This window comes from Panthera uncia, chromosome B1, assembly GCF_023721935.1.
Source record: "Panthera uncia isolate 11264 chromosome B1, Puncia_PCG_1.0, whole genome shotgun sequence".
NCBI lineage: Eukaryota > Metazoa > Chordata > Mammalia > Carnivora > Felidae > Panthera > Panthera uncia.
In genome coordinates this window covers 133,164,167-133,181,155 of record NC_064811.1, presented here as the reverse complement: position 1 = coordinate 133,181,155, position 16,989 = coordinate 133,164,167, and the positions used below count along the sequence as shown (strand labels likewise).

Below are 16,989 nucleotides of genomic sequence, written 5' to 3'. Positions count from 1 at the left end.
CAGGGGGTTTGCTTTGCTCACTTGCATATGGATCAATAAATACTTGCTTAATAAGTGAAAGAATAAATGAATGGGTGAGTTGATTAATTAAATGAAACTCTGTAAATGCAGGCGAGAAGTCAGAAAGAGACATTTGCCTCAGAGATGGAATTTTCTCTTTTTCTACTGACACATGCTATAGCTGGTCCTTTTCAAGCGTTGGCTTAAACAGATGAAGTTTATTGGAAAACCTCCCAGATTCGCCTGTCTGTGCTCTTTCCAGCCTTTATGGCAATCTGCTTCCTTAGTGCCCACCATCTTCCCACCATTTAGAGCACAGGTCAGCCAACCTTGGCTCCTGGATCAAATTTGTCCTGCCACCTGTTTTTGTAGGGCTGGTGAACAAAGAATGGCTTTTAGATTTTCAAGTAGGAAAAAAGAAAAAGAAGAAGAATATTGTTACATGTGAGAATTACATGAGCTTACAATTTCAATGTTCATAAATAAAGTTTTATTGGAACACAGCCATGCTCGTTTGTTTACATATTGTCTACTGATGCTTTTGCCCTACAGTGGGACAGCTGGGTAGTTAGTGACCGTATTCCCCACAAAGCCAAAACTATTTACTCTCTTGGTCTTTATAAGAAAAGTTTGCCAACCCCTGATCTAGATGAGCTCTCAGGAAAGGAACTGGAACTTAATCACAATAAGGAATAAATCATTTATCAGTGAAAGCTCCTAAAATATGTTTTAAAGGAATGTAATAAGAGAAAACATCAAATAAAAACAAAAAACAATAATAATATTAGCTATATATTATATGCCACGTTCTCAGCCAAGCAATTCTTTAAATAAAATTGATTCTCTCCTCTCCATCCAACATGGCTACAATATAGGAGGGCATCAATATTCTCATTTTATAGAGGAGAGGCCTAAAACTCAGAGGCTGAATAACTTTCCCTGGGTCAAAAGGCCAGCCTTAAAAAGACACGAATAGACATTTCTCCAAAGAAGACATCAAGATGGCCAACTGACACATGAAAAAATGCTCAACGTCCCTCATCATCAGGGAAATGCAAATCAAAACCACAATGAGAAACCACCTCACACCTGTCAGAATGACTAACATTAACAACTCAGACAATAACAGATGTTGACGAGGATGCAGAGAAAGAGGATCTCTTTTGCATTGTTGGTGGGAATGCAAGCTGGTGCAGCCACTCTGGAAAACAGTATAGAGGTTCCTCAAAAAATTAAAAATAGAACTACCCTACGACCCAGCAATTGCGCTACTAGGTATTTATCCAAGGGATACAGGTATGCTGTTTCGAAGGGGCACATGCACCCCAATGTTTACACCAGCACTATCGACAATAGCCAAAGTATGGAAAGAGTCCAAATGTCCACCGATGGGTGAATGGATAAAGAAGATGTGGTATATATATACAATGGAGTATTACTCAGCAATCAAAAAGAATGAAATCTTGCCATTTGCAACTACGTGGATGGAACTGGAGGGTATTATGCTAAGCAAAATTAGCCAGCCAGAGAAAGACAAATATAGTAATGACTTCACTCATATGAGGACTTTAAGACACAGACCAGATGAACACAAGGGAAGGGAAGCAAAACGAATATAAAAACAGGGAGGGGGACAAAACATAAGAGACTCTTAAATATGAGGACAAACAGAGGGTTACTGGAGGGGGTGTGGGAGGGGGGATGGGCTAAATGGGTAAGGGGCACTAAGGAATCTACTCCTGAGATCATTGTTGCATTATATGCTAACTAACTTGGATGTAAATTTTAAAAAAAGAAAAAAAAAAAAAAAGGCTAGCCTCAGACAAAGCGAGGATTTGAACCTACAGTAGTTTAACTTCAAAACCATATCCTTAACTGTAACTTTAGAATTTCAGTACAAATAAGCAAGTACTGTTGGGCACATGTAAAGGGGAGAGGGAAAGGGCATACAGTTTTTCCAGGGCAGGACGAATAAGAAACGTGGAGCCCCGAAGCCTGGTACAGGTTTTAATGGAAGTACATCTCCTCCCATCACAATGTGGCTGTCACAGGGGAGGAAGAGTTAGGACTGACTGACAGAAGTTGGGCAGCTCTGTGTAAGCACTATAGCTGCTAGTTGTCCCACTAGACAAGTCTTCAGACGCAAAAGAGAACTTTAAAGAAGATGGGCAGGTGAGAGACTTATTAACCCAGGAGCTGCCAACGTCACTGTTGGCCAATGAGCGCTGGAGTTTGGGGAAGAGGATGAAAGATGAAGGAAAGCTGCCATATGATGAAAAAAAAAAAACTAGAAACACCCTAAGAAATGTAGCAACGATAGCTGAACAGAGATGATAATTGTCAAAGGAAAACTAAAGAGACAATGGGTCACATGTGAGTTGGAAGTTTTACTCTTAAGCGGGGAATCAGAACCAGCATAGAGTCTAGGCCCTGGAGGAAGAGGTTTGGAAAAACAAAAGCGTGTCATTTAAAGCCAAACACCTGTGGAACTGTCTCATTAAGGAAAGCACATTTCTGCGTGTTGCTGTTTGGGTAGTGATATGTGGATCTTTTGCTTTCTGGTAAGGTAAACACTGGGATGGCTAGAGGGGATCTGCTGGAAATGGGGGCCTAGCTTGGACTCTGGCATCCAGCTGCCTTGGCCTCATAAGGCAGATACCTGAGTTAGTTAGGTGGCCAGGGCGGGGTCTTCCCAGGAATCTCCTGTGCTGTGAATATTGCATCATGGTATTTCTAAAGCACGAAAGAGGAAACAGGAGTTGAGAAAAGTCCAGTGACTTGACTAAAGCCGCAGAGAACCCTGATTGGAGCTCCCTGCCCCTCCCCCCCTCCCCCACATAAACATATTCTTGGTTTGTAGAGTATGTGCGCCTTCCATGACATTATCTAAAACCCAGTGCTTTTGATTCAGCTGTCAAGTAACGGCTCTTTTAAAAAATCAATCGCAGGGACAGCTTAGTCGGTTCAGCGTCCAACTCTTGATTCTTGCTCAGGTCGTGATGTCACAGTTTGTGAGATCAAGCCCCACCTTGGGCTCTGCACTGACAGAGACCCATGTTTAAATAAGTTTGGGAAACACTGGGTCACCTAAGTGTAAACAGGTTTAGTCACCATAGGACTTCTCAGAACTTTTAATATGCCTTCATGTGCTGTGGGCAACTAAAAGGCAAAAGTAGCAAGTGGTGTTCCCCCAAGTTTTTGACTATAAAGCACTCCCACCCCACACACATGTATTTTCATCGTGCACTCAAGGAAGTGGCATTTGATGACACATTTGGGAAAACGGTGGCCTTAGTGTACACAGAAGTTTCAGCAAGACTAACCCCCATTCTTCTGTATTTCATCCTGTTCCAAGGAGCCTGCTGCACAAATTCCTTCTGACAGGAGTTTTGTAGGTAAGACCGCAACACCTGTCACACTGAGAAAGAAAATGGTTTTTTATGCTCTGGACATTCTATTCTTTACCAAAATAGTTATACCTGAGTGAAAACCTGACATGAATAAAAGTGAAGCCACCGTGTATCCGTCAAGGGAAATTAGCCACAGTGAGTACTCAGCGCACCATGGGGAGTGATGTTGATTAGGAGGCTGTGAAAACATCTGCCAAAATCATGCATCTGACGAGCAGTTTCATGTTTCCCACTACCTTGGAAAGTTTAGATGACTTCTCTAAGCACAGACTTGTTAGCACATTGACCATTCCTTCCGAGTACCTGGTCAAAGCCCCGGCCCACCCGTAAACTCCGCAAACACTGAGCCCCCTCACCCAAGAGCCAAATGAGAGGAGTCACAGGGCCAAGAGGGGCCCAGTTGACATCACAACCACAACATAGCTTCTGCCTCCAACGTCTTTGGTCGACTTCTGGTAACAGGAATGGAGTTTTTTGTTTGTGTCCCTAATTTGTCCATATGATCCTGCAGCAATGTGGGTTCTGGGACTTCTGAAACTCCTCCTGGCCAGCCCCTTACTTTCTACTTTAAATCAGTACCATTCTTCCCATAGATCTTTGCTCCCCTTTATGTTTCACATCCTCAACTTGCAATACCAGGTTCATTTAAGTGATCCTTTCCAGACCTTCTCTTATTTCGGTGTATTTTACCCACTTCCACAATTCACGGATTTCTTTTTGTTCACTGTCTTACATTTAAAATACCAATATTTAGGGGCACCCGGGTGGCTCATCCGGTTAAGTGGCTGACTTCGGCTCAGGTCATGATCTCGCCGGTTCGTGAGTGTGAGCCTCCCGTCGGGCTTTTTGGTGCTAGCCTGGAGCCTGCTTCAGATTCTGTGTCTCCCTCTCTCTCTGTCCCGCCCCTGCTCACACTCTGTCTCTCTCAAAAATAAACATTTTAAAAATAAAATAATATACTAATATTTGTTAAATGTCTCTGCCTTTGGTCATCATCTGTTATAAGCTGCTCTTCTCATCTGAGAGTCTTCTCTACTTTCCAGTTGCTTCTGATACATTTGGGAAATTTCCTAATTCTCATTTCAAGATTTTATCTGTTTAGATCAGACACCCCAATGTCTGAAGGCCTACATCCCACAAGTGTGGCATAAGTGATCTGTCTGGATTAGGGGCATCTAGGTGGTGCAGTCGGTTAAGTGCCCCACTTCGGCTCAGGTTATGATCTTGTGGTTCGTGAGTTTAAGCCCCACATGGGGCTCTGTGCTGACAGCTCAGAGCCTGGAGGCTGCTTTGGATTCTGTGTCTCCCTCCCTCTTTCCCCCTCCCCTGCTCATGCTCTGTCTCTATCTCTTTCTTTCTCTCTCTCTTAAAAAAATGAATAAACATTTAAAAAAAATAAAAAAATAAAGATACATCTGGATTAAATTAGTTCTAAAAAAAAAGCAGTGGATGGGGGGTAAATAAGAACCCAGCTGTGAGACAGCCTGTCTGGCAATGAAGAGCTTGTTAGTTGTGACTCTAGAAAAGTAATCAATCTTTCTTTGCTTCATTCCCCCCACCTCTGCTAAAAATTGGAGAAAACACTACTACCTATCTCATTTGGTTATTATAAGGATTAATGGAGTAATGTATCTAAAAGGCTTGTAATAGCACCCAGAACCTAGTAAGTATCATATAGTCATTAGTATTATTATGTTCACCATTTAAAATGACAAATGCATTTTAGAATAAAGTATAGAGTTTTTAAGAAAGTCTTTCTGTCTTTTTAAGGCCCAGATTATATAAAGGATCATCTACCAAAAATTCATCAGCACACTTCCTATATAGGAGAAAAGCGCCCAGCATTAGAAAAGACTGGAGATCTCAGATATTTATGGAGGCCTGCCTCAAACAGATGCTTACCGGCAAAATATAAATATGAGTATGTTGGTGAAATTGGTTGGGGAATACCAGAGTATGATTTTATCAACCAAACAAGGCTTTGGACTGGCTTTCACATCAAGGTATTGCTCTTAAATATGCTCTTCATAGCATGTTGTTTCTGATTTGAATCCTTTCTGAGGATCCTTCCATAGAAAATGTCATGTTCTTGATTTGTCATTGAGAAATAATGGGATTTGAGTTTTTCAGAAAAATAAATGTGTGAATAAATGGACTTGCTATCATTCTCTTTTAGTTCCTTTAATACATGAGAGGAAAGGCGTGAAGAAAAGGAAGCTGTGCATAATCCAAAAGCATTTGTGTTTGGCTTTGGAATGCATTCAGATTCACACTTCTGCCGCGACATTCACACGTACTTCTCCCATCCTAGCACTGCATTATGAGTGGGTGGTATTAAAAGAAGCCTGTGCTGGACATCATCCACAAGCCTAGAGAGTCCCAGATCTTTAAAAGGCACTGTGTTGATAATGACCTTGTATCAAATAAGCCAGGGTAATTAGCCAAAGGGTGCTTAGAAATCTTGTCTTATTTCCATTTGGTGTTGTATATATAGGCATGAGCCCATACAGTCTCCTCTGAAACAAGAGAGAACCCAGGTGACTTTAGAAGAAAAATCTGAGAATTCAGACTTTTTCCCCAGGCAGGCCTTTGCATTATCTGAAGACTGAACATGTATCAGTCGTGAAATAACTGGAATTTCTCAAATGCTTAAGGCAATATGGTACAGCATTACATTGTACCGGCTAACAAAAGAAAAACCTTTTTCTGTCCCAACATACGGCAGTACAGGAAAGTGGTTGGGAGCTCAGTCTTTGAAGTCAGACGGACCCCGGATTCAAATCCTGATGCAGACTTAGGTTTAGCTCTGTGACCCTGAGCTAGCGAGTTCACCTTTGTGTCTCTGCTCCCTTCTCTTCCACATGGCAGTGGGTGGAGTGCCCACGTCGTAAGATCACCTGATCCTAATGTAGTTCTGCTGCCTACTAGCTGTGAGTGGCCTTGGGCAAGTTCCTTAACCTCTGTTCTTCTAGGTCTTCATTACGCATCTTAGTATTTACCTTACTGGGCTGTTGTAAACGTTAAGCAAGTTAATATTTTCAAAGTGCTGGGAACAGTGCCTTGCACGTATCAAGTACTCTATGTATTTAATAGTATTTTTGTTTTGTTGTGAGGATTACATAATGAGAACCCAAGAATACACCATGATGCCTGGCAAGTGGTTGACAGACAAACGTCAGCTCTCAGTACTGTGGTTGTTGTATTTAATGTTACTCAGTGTCATTTAAACAGAACAAATGCTCAGGTTCTTAAACTGTGTCCTATTCGCTTAAGCAAGAAAGATGAAGACCAGACATTTGATTAAATATCAAAACTGGCCACCAGGAAGAAGAGCAAGCAAGGTAGCTCGTTGGAATGAAGTCCATAACTTTGGTTGCCTTTCTGCCTCTCTTTCAGTGACACCTTGCTCTCGTACACGGCCCTCAATCTGTCTGCCCGTCTTGAGTGTGTAGATAGCTTCCCTTCCTTCTTTATCTTTAAATTGAGAACACATTTGTCTATTCAAATGAAGCATATTCATGTATTCCTTGGACTTTGAAGCAAGCTGTGAATCCAAAAGAGATGTCAGCCACGAGCTAGTCTTCCAGGAAGGTATTTATTCTGTTTCTTTCATTCATACTTCACACACAGCTTTAAATCACTGCTCTGTTTGGTTAGCACTGTCGTCTTAACCCCTGTGAGATTGAGGCTGAACCATACATTGACTTTCTCCAACTTGTGACACACTCAGAAGCTGGTCTTCTTTGGCATAAGCTGTAAGAGCTGCTGCTTATCATTGGTGCACTTTCTTGGCTCTGGCTTGTTGGTGGGAATTGTTTTCAAAGGCTTACCTGTCTTATAACAATCTTGAACATATATTAGAGGATTCCTCGGACACAGAACTTCATAATGAAAAAAAGATTCACTGAGGATGACTACAGTTGGCCCTTGAACAATGAAGGAGTTAGGAGTTCTGACCACCTCCCATACTGTTGAAAATCTGTGTATACTTTTTGATTCCCCAAAACTTAACTACTAACCGCCTCCTGTTGACCTGAAGCCTTAAGGATAATATAAAATAATTGATGATGATGATGACATTTGGAATATTTATTATGTACTATATTCTGAAACTAAAAAAAGAGTTATTAAGAAAATCATAAGGAAGGGAAAATACGTTTATAGAACTGTAATGTATTTATCCAAAAAAATTCCACATATAAGTGGACTTGTGCTCTTCAAACCCATGTTGTCCAAGGGTCAACTGTACATATTAGCAAATAACCATAACTTGTAATAATAATTAGCAAATAACCATAATTTATGTAATTTATCCAGCAGTTAAGGCCAAGACTTTGTCATCAAGGCTGCTAATGCTCCCCTCCACACCCAGGCATGGCTGCCTCTCGACATTCAAGACAGATGGCTATATTCGTTTTTGAGTCTAGCCTCAGACTTAGATTCCTCATCAACCCAATGCTTCAGGCAGCTACCTCTGGTCAATATGACTTGGTGTGAATTGACATGTCAGCTGATACAAACACATACACTCCATTCATAAAAATGAGCTCCTAATTACAAACAGTATATGAGAGTCCCTGCCACTAACCCACCTTCCTCCTCACCAGGTGGTTGGTTAATTCCTTAGTTTGATGTAATTTAGGGCAACATCTCAAGGCACCTCCTGTTCTTTCTCTGGTTCCTTGTCTTCAGGTGGACCCCTTCTACATCGCTCCACCATCCTTGTCCATAATAACCCCAATCAAGATGGCACTTTATTTCAGTCCATCTTCAGAGACTCCTCAGTGTCTCTCACTGCAATTGATCAGAATTTTGGTTTGAAACACAAACCTTCACCTAGTGGGTGTTTACAGCCTGAGCAGCTGCTCTTCCTAATCCACTGCTCCAGGTTTAGAGAAGACTGGCAGCTAAGGAAACTCAGGCACCTCCACTAGACTCTTGGCAAAATGCCTGGGGCAGCTGCTTCCTACCTGGCAATGGTCTCTCCTATTTGGGGCACTAGGAGGGTTCTATAGATCATCTGGATTTGGGTAGAAAGATAATAACTTCCAGGCTGAGTGACACCTGAAAAATTTCTCCACATCACAGAGGTCAGTAAAAATCAAAATATTGGGTTTCTCTTCTGGATCTTTTTTATGTTTAGGTATTTTCCTCCTCACTTTTATATGCGATGCAATGTCATCATAATGCATGTGTATATAAACCAGCAAAGATCATTGCTTTCGCTATTATCTTAGATGGAAGAGCAGTACATTCTTCTTCTTTTTAAAAAAATGGATTTAGCCTCTGCCAAAATGTATGTGTCATTTCTGCAAGAATATATGAAGATCATTGATTGAAACAATTCTTTTGGTTTCAAACCCCGTGCTAAACTGAAGGGCATTTCTAACTCCTTCTTAGCTGGGCACGTCTCCTCTCTCCTGGTCTTTCTTTAACCCAAACCTCAATAGTATCAGCTGGCTTTCTGATGGCCATTTTCTGCTCCCACCCTGACCTCATAACCAAAGGATTTAAGTCATTTGGTTTTCTCACAGAAATAATGTTATACTGGGCTTGACGACTAACTCTTCAAGAGTGTGATCCCAAAGACAATATTAAACCAATTAATCATAACATATATTACAACCAATATATCATGGAGCATAACAACTTGAAAGTCTATAGGAAGTAATAAAGAGAACTAGAATAACCCATCAATATATTTATATGTGATATAGTATAATATAATAAAAAGTATAATCTTCAAGACTTTGAGACTTCTGCCTCATTTTTAACTGCCACAAATTCCAGTGTCATGAAATAGAAGTCTTCTCTGTGACAGTTTTAGGGATATTTGAACAGACTTTTGATGAGACATTGTGTTTCTTGCTGGCTGCGAATAGACCAATCCAAGATTGGTGGCTTCATTAGACATTTTCTCTTTGTGAATTTATTTAGAGAGAGTAAACGTGGGAAGAGCTGGAGTATTTGCTGTGTGAGGAGGCTTCTGTAATTACTTCCATTTTACAGTTGAAAACTGAGGTACTGACGGGTGAGTTTCCTTGTCCGTGGCTGCACAGCTAGGAATTGGTAGAGCTGGGATTTCAACCCAGGCTGTGAATTCAAGGACTTACTTAGCAGGAGTACTGTATTTCACCTGAGGTGAAATGACAGAAAATGGAGTCAGAACCTTCGACTTGAAGCCAGAATGTGAAGGGCACATCTGTGTTGTCGCTGTTCTGTAAGACAGGGTCTGGCTGGCGGCAATCCCAACTTCCTTCTCTTATAGAGTGTGAGTTCTTTCTTCATGGTTCTCTCAATTTTCTCCCAGCTTTCCATTCTGCTCCATATGCACCCCACAGACTTCATTTACAATATTAAAATGAATTATGAGTAGATATCACCTACATATTTGATATAATGAGAAATAGCTTGATATTTTTTAGTTTTTTTTTAAATTTTGAATTTCTATTTAATAAGCACTTTGTAGTGCTTCAAAACATATCATCAAATACAATCTTCAGCATTGTGGGAAAAAAAAGAGAAGAGAATGAGGTCCTAGTGAATGTCCCCTTCCTTTCTTGTGCTAGCCCAACCCCATGCATTCTTCCGAAGTGTCCACCTTCATGCAACAGTATCCTAGAAAATATTCAAAATCACCTGGGAAAAAGTATTGCCGGTACGGAGGTGATCACTATGTAGGCCACCAATCACATCTTTCAGGATGTCTGAGGGTTTTTCACATCAAATTTCTTACTTACCTCTGGGTTTATTTAGATAAATCCGAAACAGTCTCATTAGAATTCCTAGGATCTCACACTCCTAATCTCCAGATGTTATTATCAATACAGAAGATTTTTAAAAAGATAATAAAGCTCCCTTTATTAACCAAGTTATAAAGGGAAAACAGGAAATAGCTTTTCTAAAACTAGGCACCTCTTTGGATTGCTGCTCCAGATGGGCGTGTGTGTTTAGCTCTCACTTTATACTTCCTAGAGTTATTTGCATCCTAACAGTTTGTGGTTTAATATAAAAATAATTACATTAACACCTTTCATCCTTAGGTGCTGTATAAAGTCATGCATTTTCTGATACCACAGAAAGCCTTCTGTGAGGGAGCGCCACATGCTGACCATCTGTGAGGGAGGAGGAACATTGACGAGGGAGGCCAAATAACCCTCCCTTTTCTTGAAAATAATATATTAACACCATTAACCTCCTTATACATAGATGTTATATTTTCCCCATTTTACAAAACTTGGCTTTATAGGATGCCTCAGATAAACTGAAGGAACTAGTTTCCTTATAAAATCTTACTTGTAGCTGAACTTCTGGAAAATAAATTTTGTGTTTAATGTTCCCTTTCTCTAACAGACCATGAAAACAATAAGGGAGGCATGTATCACTGCTTTGCATTCTGTATTGTGTTCAAAGCAGTTCCATGAGGAATAACATTTATGGGATGGAAAGCATCTGTGTTGGTAGCTAGGGACACTGCCACTCTATATCTTACTGGACACCCCAACCCTGCTGACCTGGTGCCCCAACCAGGCACAGGGCTTTCTCTCTCCTGTTGAGGTGATTTTATAGATACCACTGGTGAACTGGGAAATAAATACATCTTAATTTTCACATCTTTTGTTAAGATGTGGAAATGTGAAAAAAGAAAGAAAAAGAACTTTGTAATTTAGTGCCTAGGGGATGATCTTATTCCTTAATTAAAGAAGGCTTAAAATATCCCATGGTGGTTACTAACTTTGTAGGGCCTGACATAACATCTCTAGTATGTGTCTACTGGTAAACATATTTTTTTTTTTAAATCACACTACCTAAAGTTAGCAATTAAGCAAAGGCCATTGGTTTTCAACAAATATCATTTGATGATGATAGAGAAATACAAAGCTAAGAAAAGACTGTATAAATGAGAATGGGTTCTAGTAAACCTGTGGTTTAACTCGAAGGCCCACCTCCTTTAACTATATCGTCAACGAATTGAGACTTGGGCGCCATCTAATCCCCCCCAGCACAAGTGGCTAAAATACCAGGACATCTGTTTTCTAAATCTGGCACTTATCCTGGCTTTTGAAGATCTTTAGGAGAAATTCTAGTCTAATCTAACTATTATCAATTTAGGATTATAGTTCCCCCTACCATTCAGGTACAACATTCCCAGAGTACCTCGGTGGTATTGACAAAAATGCATAGAATGCATAGCAAATAAGACTAGCAGTCTGGAGTAATCTCTTCTTTTTCCGAGACTGAACCTAGGATATCAAGAAATCTTAGCTGAGCAAACTGACAACGATTCATTAACTATAAGGGATCCCTCTTATGTGGTCCCATCTCTGTCTTTGGGCACCAAGAAAATGGCACCGAAAGTAAGTGCTGTTAGGAATCCACGTGAGCCCCCTTAGTTGTGGGAGAACTCACAGGAAAGTTTTCTCTGTGTTGTTGAAGTTTTAGCGTGGCTCTTGTCAGCAACAGGACTGCACCATCCGGCCACAATTCCAAATGGCTTTAAGCAACTTGAGGTCTGAGATGGGTTTTACTGAACTTTGTACTGACAACAGCAACACCACTTTTACTGCTTAGGATGGTGATCACTTCCCCATCTGGAAGTGATGGGGGATGGGTGCTGAGATGGCCTCACTTCTATAGTGTCTTTGTCGAGAGACTAAGTTGCAAAAGGGAAGAAATGAAGTTTTAAGTGTGCATTAGATTGAGAATTATTCTACTCCTGGCTTATTCAATAGTCATTTGTAAACTATTTGCCATCTTTGTTTTTTTTTTTTTTTGTGCCGAAACTGAGTTATACTGTTACTGTTCATACGGCCTGAGCTGCCAAGCCTGGTGCAATTCTGTGTTGTAAAGCTAATTGGACAATTAACTTGGGAGAAGCACACTTTTTAGCCTTTGAATTAACAACAGTGCCAACACATTAGAAAACTCCAAGGGTGAGAACTGTTGCAAAACAGGCACTTGATTATATATCAGAAACCATGCACTAAGCACAAAGAGAGACTTGGGAAACTCTCATGTAGCTTTTCTGTAGTGCGAATAGGTGAATCTGCTCAGATTTCAGACCCTGGTAGGAATCATCAACCCACTCTGGATAAAGGGCTGATAGCAGAACGGCTACTCATCACAAATCCTAACAATTTCCAACAGAACAAGTTCTAGTTTTGTTTTAAAAGAAAATCTTTGAGTACCTTGAATATAGAATGAATAAGGAGAATGTTTATAGCCCTGGAGAAGTATGGGGGGAAAAAACAGATATTTGTTTTCTGAGAATAAATGGGGCAACTAGCATTCATAATGCTTTTCAGGACAAATCTATGTTTGTGGCCTTAATGAAAAATGGAATGTAACTTACAAGCAAAAGTAGCCAGTTGAAGAACTTTTCATCTTCCACTTTTTCTCTCTTTGCATGCTATGCTGCCTATGTTTTATAATGTCTCGGTTTATCCATCTATAAAATGGGAATTGTATTAGTTTTCTTTTTTTAAAAAATTCTGTTTTTTAATAGTCTCAGGAGTAGAATGTAGTAATTCATCACTTACACATAACACTGAGTGCTCGTCCCAACAAGTGTCCTCAATGCCCATCACCCATTTAGCCCATCCCCCCCCACCCAAAACCCTCCCAGCAACCCTCAGTTCATCTCTAGATTTAAGAGTCTCTTATGGTTTGCCTCCCTCTCTGTTTTTATCTTATTTTTCCTTCCCTTCCCTTATGTTCATCTGTTGAGTTTCTTCAATTCCACCTATGAGTGAAATCATATGATCTTTACCTTTCTCTGACTTGTATTAGCTCTCTATTGGGCATAGATTTAGCAGCTTAAAACAGCACCCACTTATTTGTTCATAGTTCTGTAGGTCAGAAGTCCCAGAAGGCATGGCTGGGTTCTCTGCTTGGGTCTCAGGAGGCTGAAATCAAGGTATCTGCCATGGCTGTGATCTCATCTGAGGCTGGGGGTCTCTTCCAAGTTCATGTGGTTGTGGCAGATTTCAGTTCCTTGTGGCTGTAGGATTGAGGTCCCACTTCTTTGCTGGCTATTAGCCACGGGCTGTTCTCAGCATCTAGAAGCTGCCCACATTCCTTATCATGTGGCCCCCTCCATCTTTAAAACCACCACAGAGAATCTCCCTCATATCAAATTCCTCTCATGTTTCAAATCCCCTTTTCCAGGAGGAGCCCAGACCCTTTTAAGGGCTGACCTGATTAAGTGAGGTCCACTGAGGATAATCTCCCTTTCTTCAAGTCAACTGATTTAGGGTCTTAACTACAGCTGTGAGATCCCTTCACAGCAGTAGTTATATTAGTATTTGGTGGAATATCTGAGAGAAGGTGTATACACCAAGGGATGAGAATAGTGGGGGGTCATCTTAGAATTCTGCCTAACACAGGGATTGATGATGATGATGATGATAATCGTAATACCTTAGAGTATTGTTAAATGGATTCAATATGTGTGTACAGCTCTTCTCATAATATCTAGGATAATGTTTCAATAAATGGGATCCAGTATCACTAATGTTTATATATATTATATTTTCTTGCCTACACGGATTTTTGAATTATATTATTATAAGCACATTAAAACCATGATGGAATATCTTGCTCGTTATTTGGGTACTCCACAGAAAACAGAGATGCTGGGGCCATAGTCAATAAACTCACAAAACCCAATGCTTAATCTATTTGCTGGAAGTTGATGTTTTAATTCAAATTATTTAAAAACATTGCAGTTAAAAAAAAGAGATACTAGGATATAATTTATGTTGGAACTCAAGCCCATGTATAATGTAGCATAAAATGAATTACAGGTCTCTGTATTGTTCATTTTTTGCATTTTAATAAAAAAAATGCATCACAGAATCCATGCCTTAAACACTGACATTTTCCAGAAGGAATTGTTTTGTTTCTACTCATGCTCTGAATATAAAATGAATACTTCAAATGCTCCATTCATACAAAGGCCTTTATGCCCCCTTTCTCCCTTCAATAGTTTCTGTCTAGCATAGGCAACATTATGCAATTTGGTGATCCAGCTATAACAATAAGAATGCTTCTCACTGGCTGTGGGAAGAAAGATACCTAAGGGGTTAACAGTAATATTTTGCAAATTGAGGCAAGTGAAGAAAAAATACATTAGCATAAGAAAGGGTAGCCTTAGGGAATTTTCCACTCAAATGTTTGGTACTAAGAGCTCTATGTTACCAAGGAGGAAGATAGAGAAGAGAAACCCTAGTGTCTATGCATTCTTGAAATGCATTGCCATTGTATTCATTATACTGGTAAGAAAGACCTCATAGTTACAGAGATGGAAAATAGTTCTTTATAGTAATAAATAAGTAAGTAAGTAAATAAATAAATGAATGAATGAATAAATAAATAAATAAATAAATAAAAAAAATTGGATATATTAAGAAAAGCATGTTGACTCAAGTATAGCAAAAAAAACAAGAGGATTCCTCAGTGATTAGTCCCAAAAAGATTTCTTAAGTATGTCAGGACTAGACTAGAGGTGGTTTGAGATTAAAAGTGAACGTATTAAGCAGTGATTCCAATTGTTAACTAGAATGGGCCCCAAATGTCTGCAATTAACTAACTCAAATTTAAGTTTTTAATTCATTTCAGAAATTGTATCTAATTCACAGTACCTGAATGTAGTTAGCAGGTATTTCCCTTTTATTAATGTCTTATTTAATACAGCTTATTTAAAGATTGCTTGATAGGTAATACCGACTTTTGAGTTATGATTATTTTTGCTGGATAAAAAACATTCAAATTAACTAATTTCCTTAAGATAGAGACTATACTGGGGTGCCTGGGTGGCTCAGTTGGTCAAGTGTCTGACTCTTGATTTCAGCTCAGGTCATGATCTCACAGTTTGTGAGATCGAGCCCCGAGACAGTCTTTCAGCTGACAGTGTGGAGCCTGCTTGAGATTCTCTCTCCCTCTCTCTCTACACCTCCCCCACTCATTCTCATTTTTAAATAAACATTAAAAAAAAAAAAGACTTCAGCAAATGGTGCAGAAAAATGAACCTGGACCACTTTCTTACACCATACACAAAAATAAACTCAAAATGGATGAAAGACCTCAATGTAATACAGGAAGCCATCAAAATCCTTGAGGAGAAAGCAGGCAAAAACCTCTTTGACCTCGGCCACAGCAACTTTTTACTCAACATGTCTCTGGAGGCAAGGGAAACAAAAGCAAAAATGAACTATAGGGACCTCATCAAAATAAAAATCTTCTGCACAGCAAAGGAAACAATCAGCAAAACTAAAAGGCAACTGACAGAATGGGAGAAGATATTTGCAAATGACATATCAGATAAAGGGTTCGTAACCAAAATCTATAGGGGATTTACTAAACTCAAGACCCAAAAAAACAAATAAGCCAGTGAAGAAATGGGCAAAAGACACGAATAGACACTTCTCCAAAGAAGACATCCAGATGGCTAACAGACACATGAAAAAATGCTCAACATCACTCATCATCAGGGAAATACAAATCAAAACCACAATGAGAAACCACCTCACACCTGTCAGAATGGCTAACATTAACAACTCAGGCAACAACAGATGTTGGTGAGGATGTAGAGAAAGGATCTCTCTTGCATTGTTGGTGGGAATGCAAGCTGGTGCAGCCACTCTGAAAAACAGTATGGAGGTTCCTCAAAGAACAAAAATAGAACTACTGTATGACCCAGCAATTGCACTACTAGGCATTTATCCACAAGATACAGGTGTGCTGTTTCAAAGGGACACATGCACCCCCATGTTTATAGCAGCACTATCAACAATAGCCAAAGTATGGAAAGAGCCCAAATGTCCGTCGATGGATGAATGGATAAAGAAGATGTGGTATATACATACAATGGAGTATTACTCAGCAATCAAAAAGAATGAAATCTTGCCATTTGCAACTACGTGGATGGAACTGGAGGGTATTATGCTAAGCGAAATTAGTCAGTCAGAGAAAGACAAAAATCCTATGACTTCACTCATATGAGGACTTTAAGAGACAAAACAGATGAACATAAGGGAAGGGAAACAAAAATAATATAAAAACAGGGAAGGGGACAAAACAGAAGAGACTCATAAATATGGAGAACAAACAGAGGGTTGCTGGAGAGGTTGTGGGAGGGGGGATGGGCTAAATGGGTAAGGGGCGGGGCGCCTGGGTGGCGCAGTCGGTTAAGCGCCCGACTTCAGCCAGGTCACGATCTCGCGGACTGTGAGTTCGAGCCCCGCGTCAGGCTCTGGGCTGATGGCTCGGAGCCTGGAGCCTGCTTCCGATTCTGTGTCTCCCTCTCTCTCTGCCCCTCCCCCGTTCATGCTCTGTCTCTCTCTGTCCCAAAAATAAATTAAAATAAATAAATAAATAAATAAATGGGTAAGGGGCACTAAGGAATCTACTCCTGATATCATTGTTGCACTACATGCTAACTAATTTGGATGTAAATTTTAAAAAATAAAAAGTAAAATTAGAAAAAAATAATAATAGCTAAAGTATGGAAAAAGCCCAAATATCCATCGATGGATGAATGGATAAAGAAGATGTGGTATATATCTATATATATCTATAT

At 39.9% G+C, this 16,989-nt stretch overlaps 1 protein-coding gene across 4 annotated transcripts in view; it reads left to right on the top strand.

The window, feature by feature from the left end:
* The window catches only part of CB1H4orf45 (chromosome B1 C4orf45 homolog), a 99,457-nt gene that overhangs the window by 34,839 nt on the left and 47,629 nt on the right, over positions 1-16,989 (top strand). For all 4 annotated transcript variants that reach the window (XR_007457924.1, XM_049631250.1, XM_049631249.1 and 1 more), the window contains exon 2: positions 5,181-5,413. Coding sequence is in view for 3 of the 4 variants with exons in the window: in XM_049631250.1 (XP_049487207.1) it covers positions 5,181-5,413 (233 nt within the window). In the remaining variant the exon portion in view is untranslated. The remainder of the gene's footprint in view (positions 1-5,180; positions 5,414-16,989) is intronic.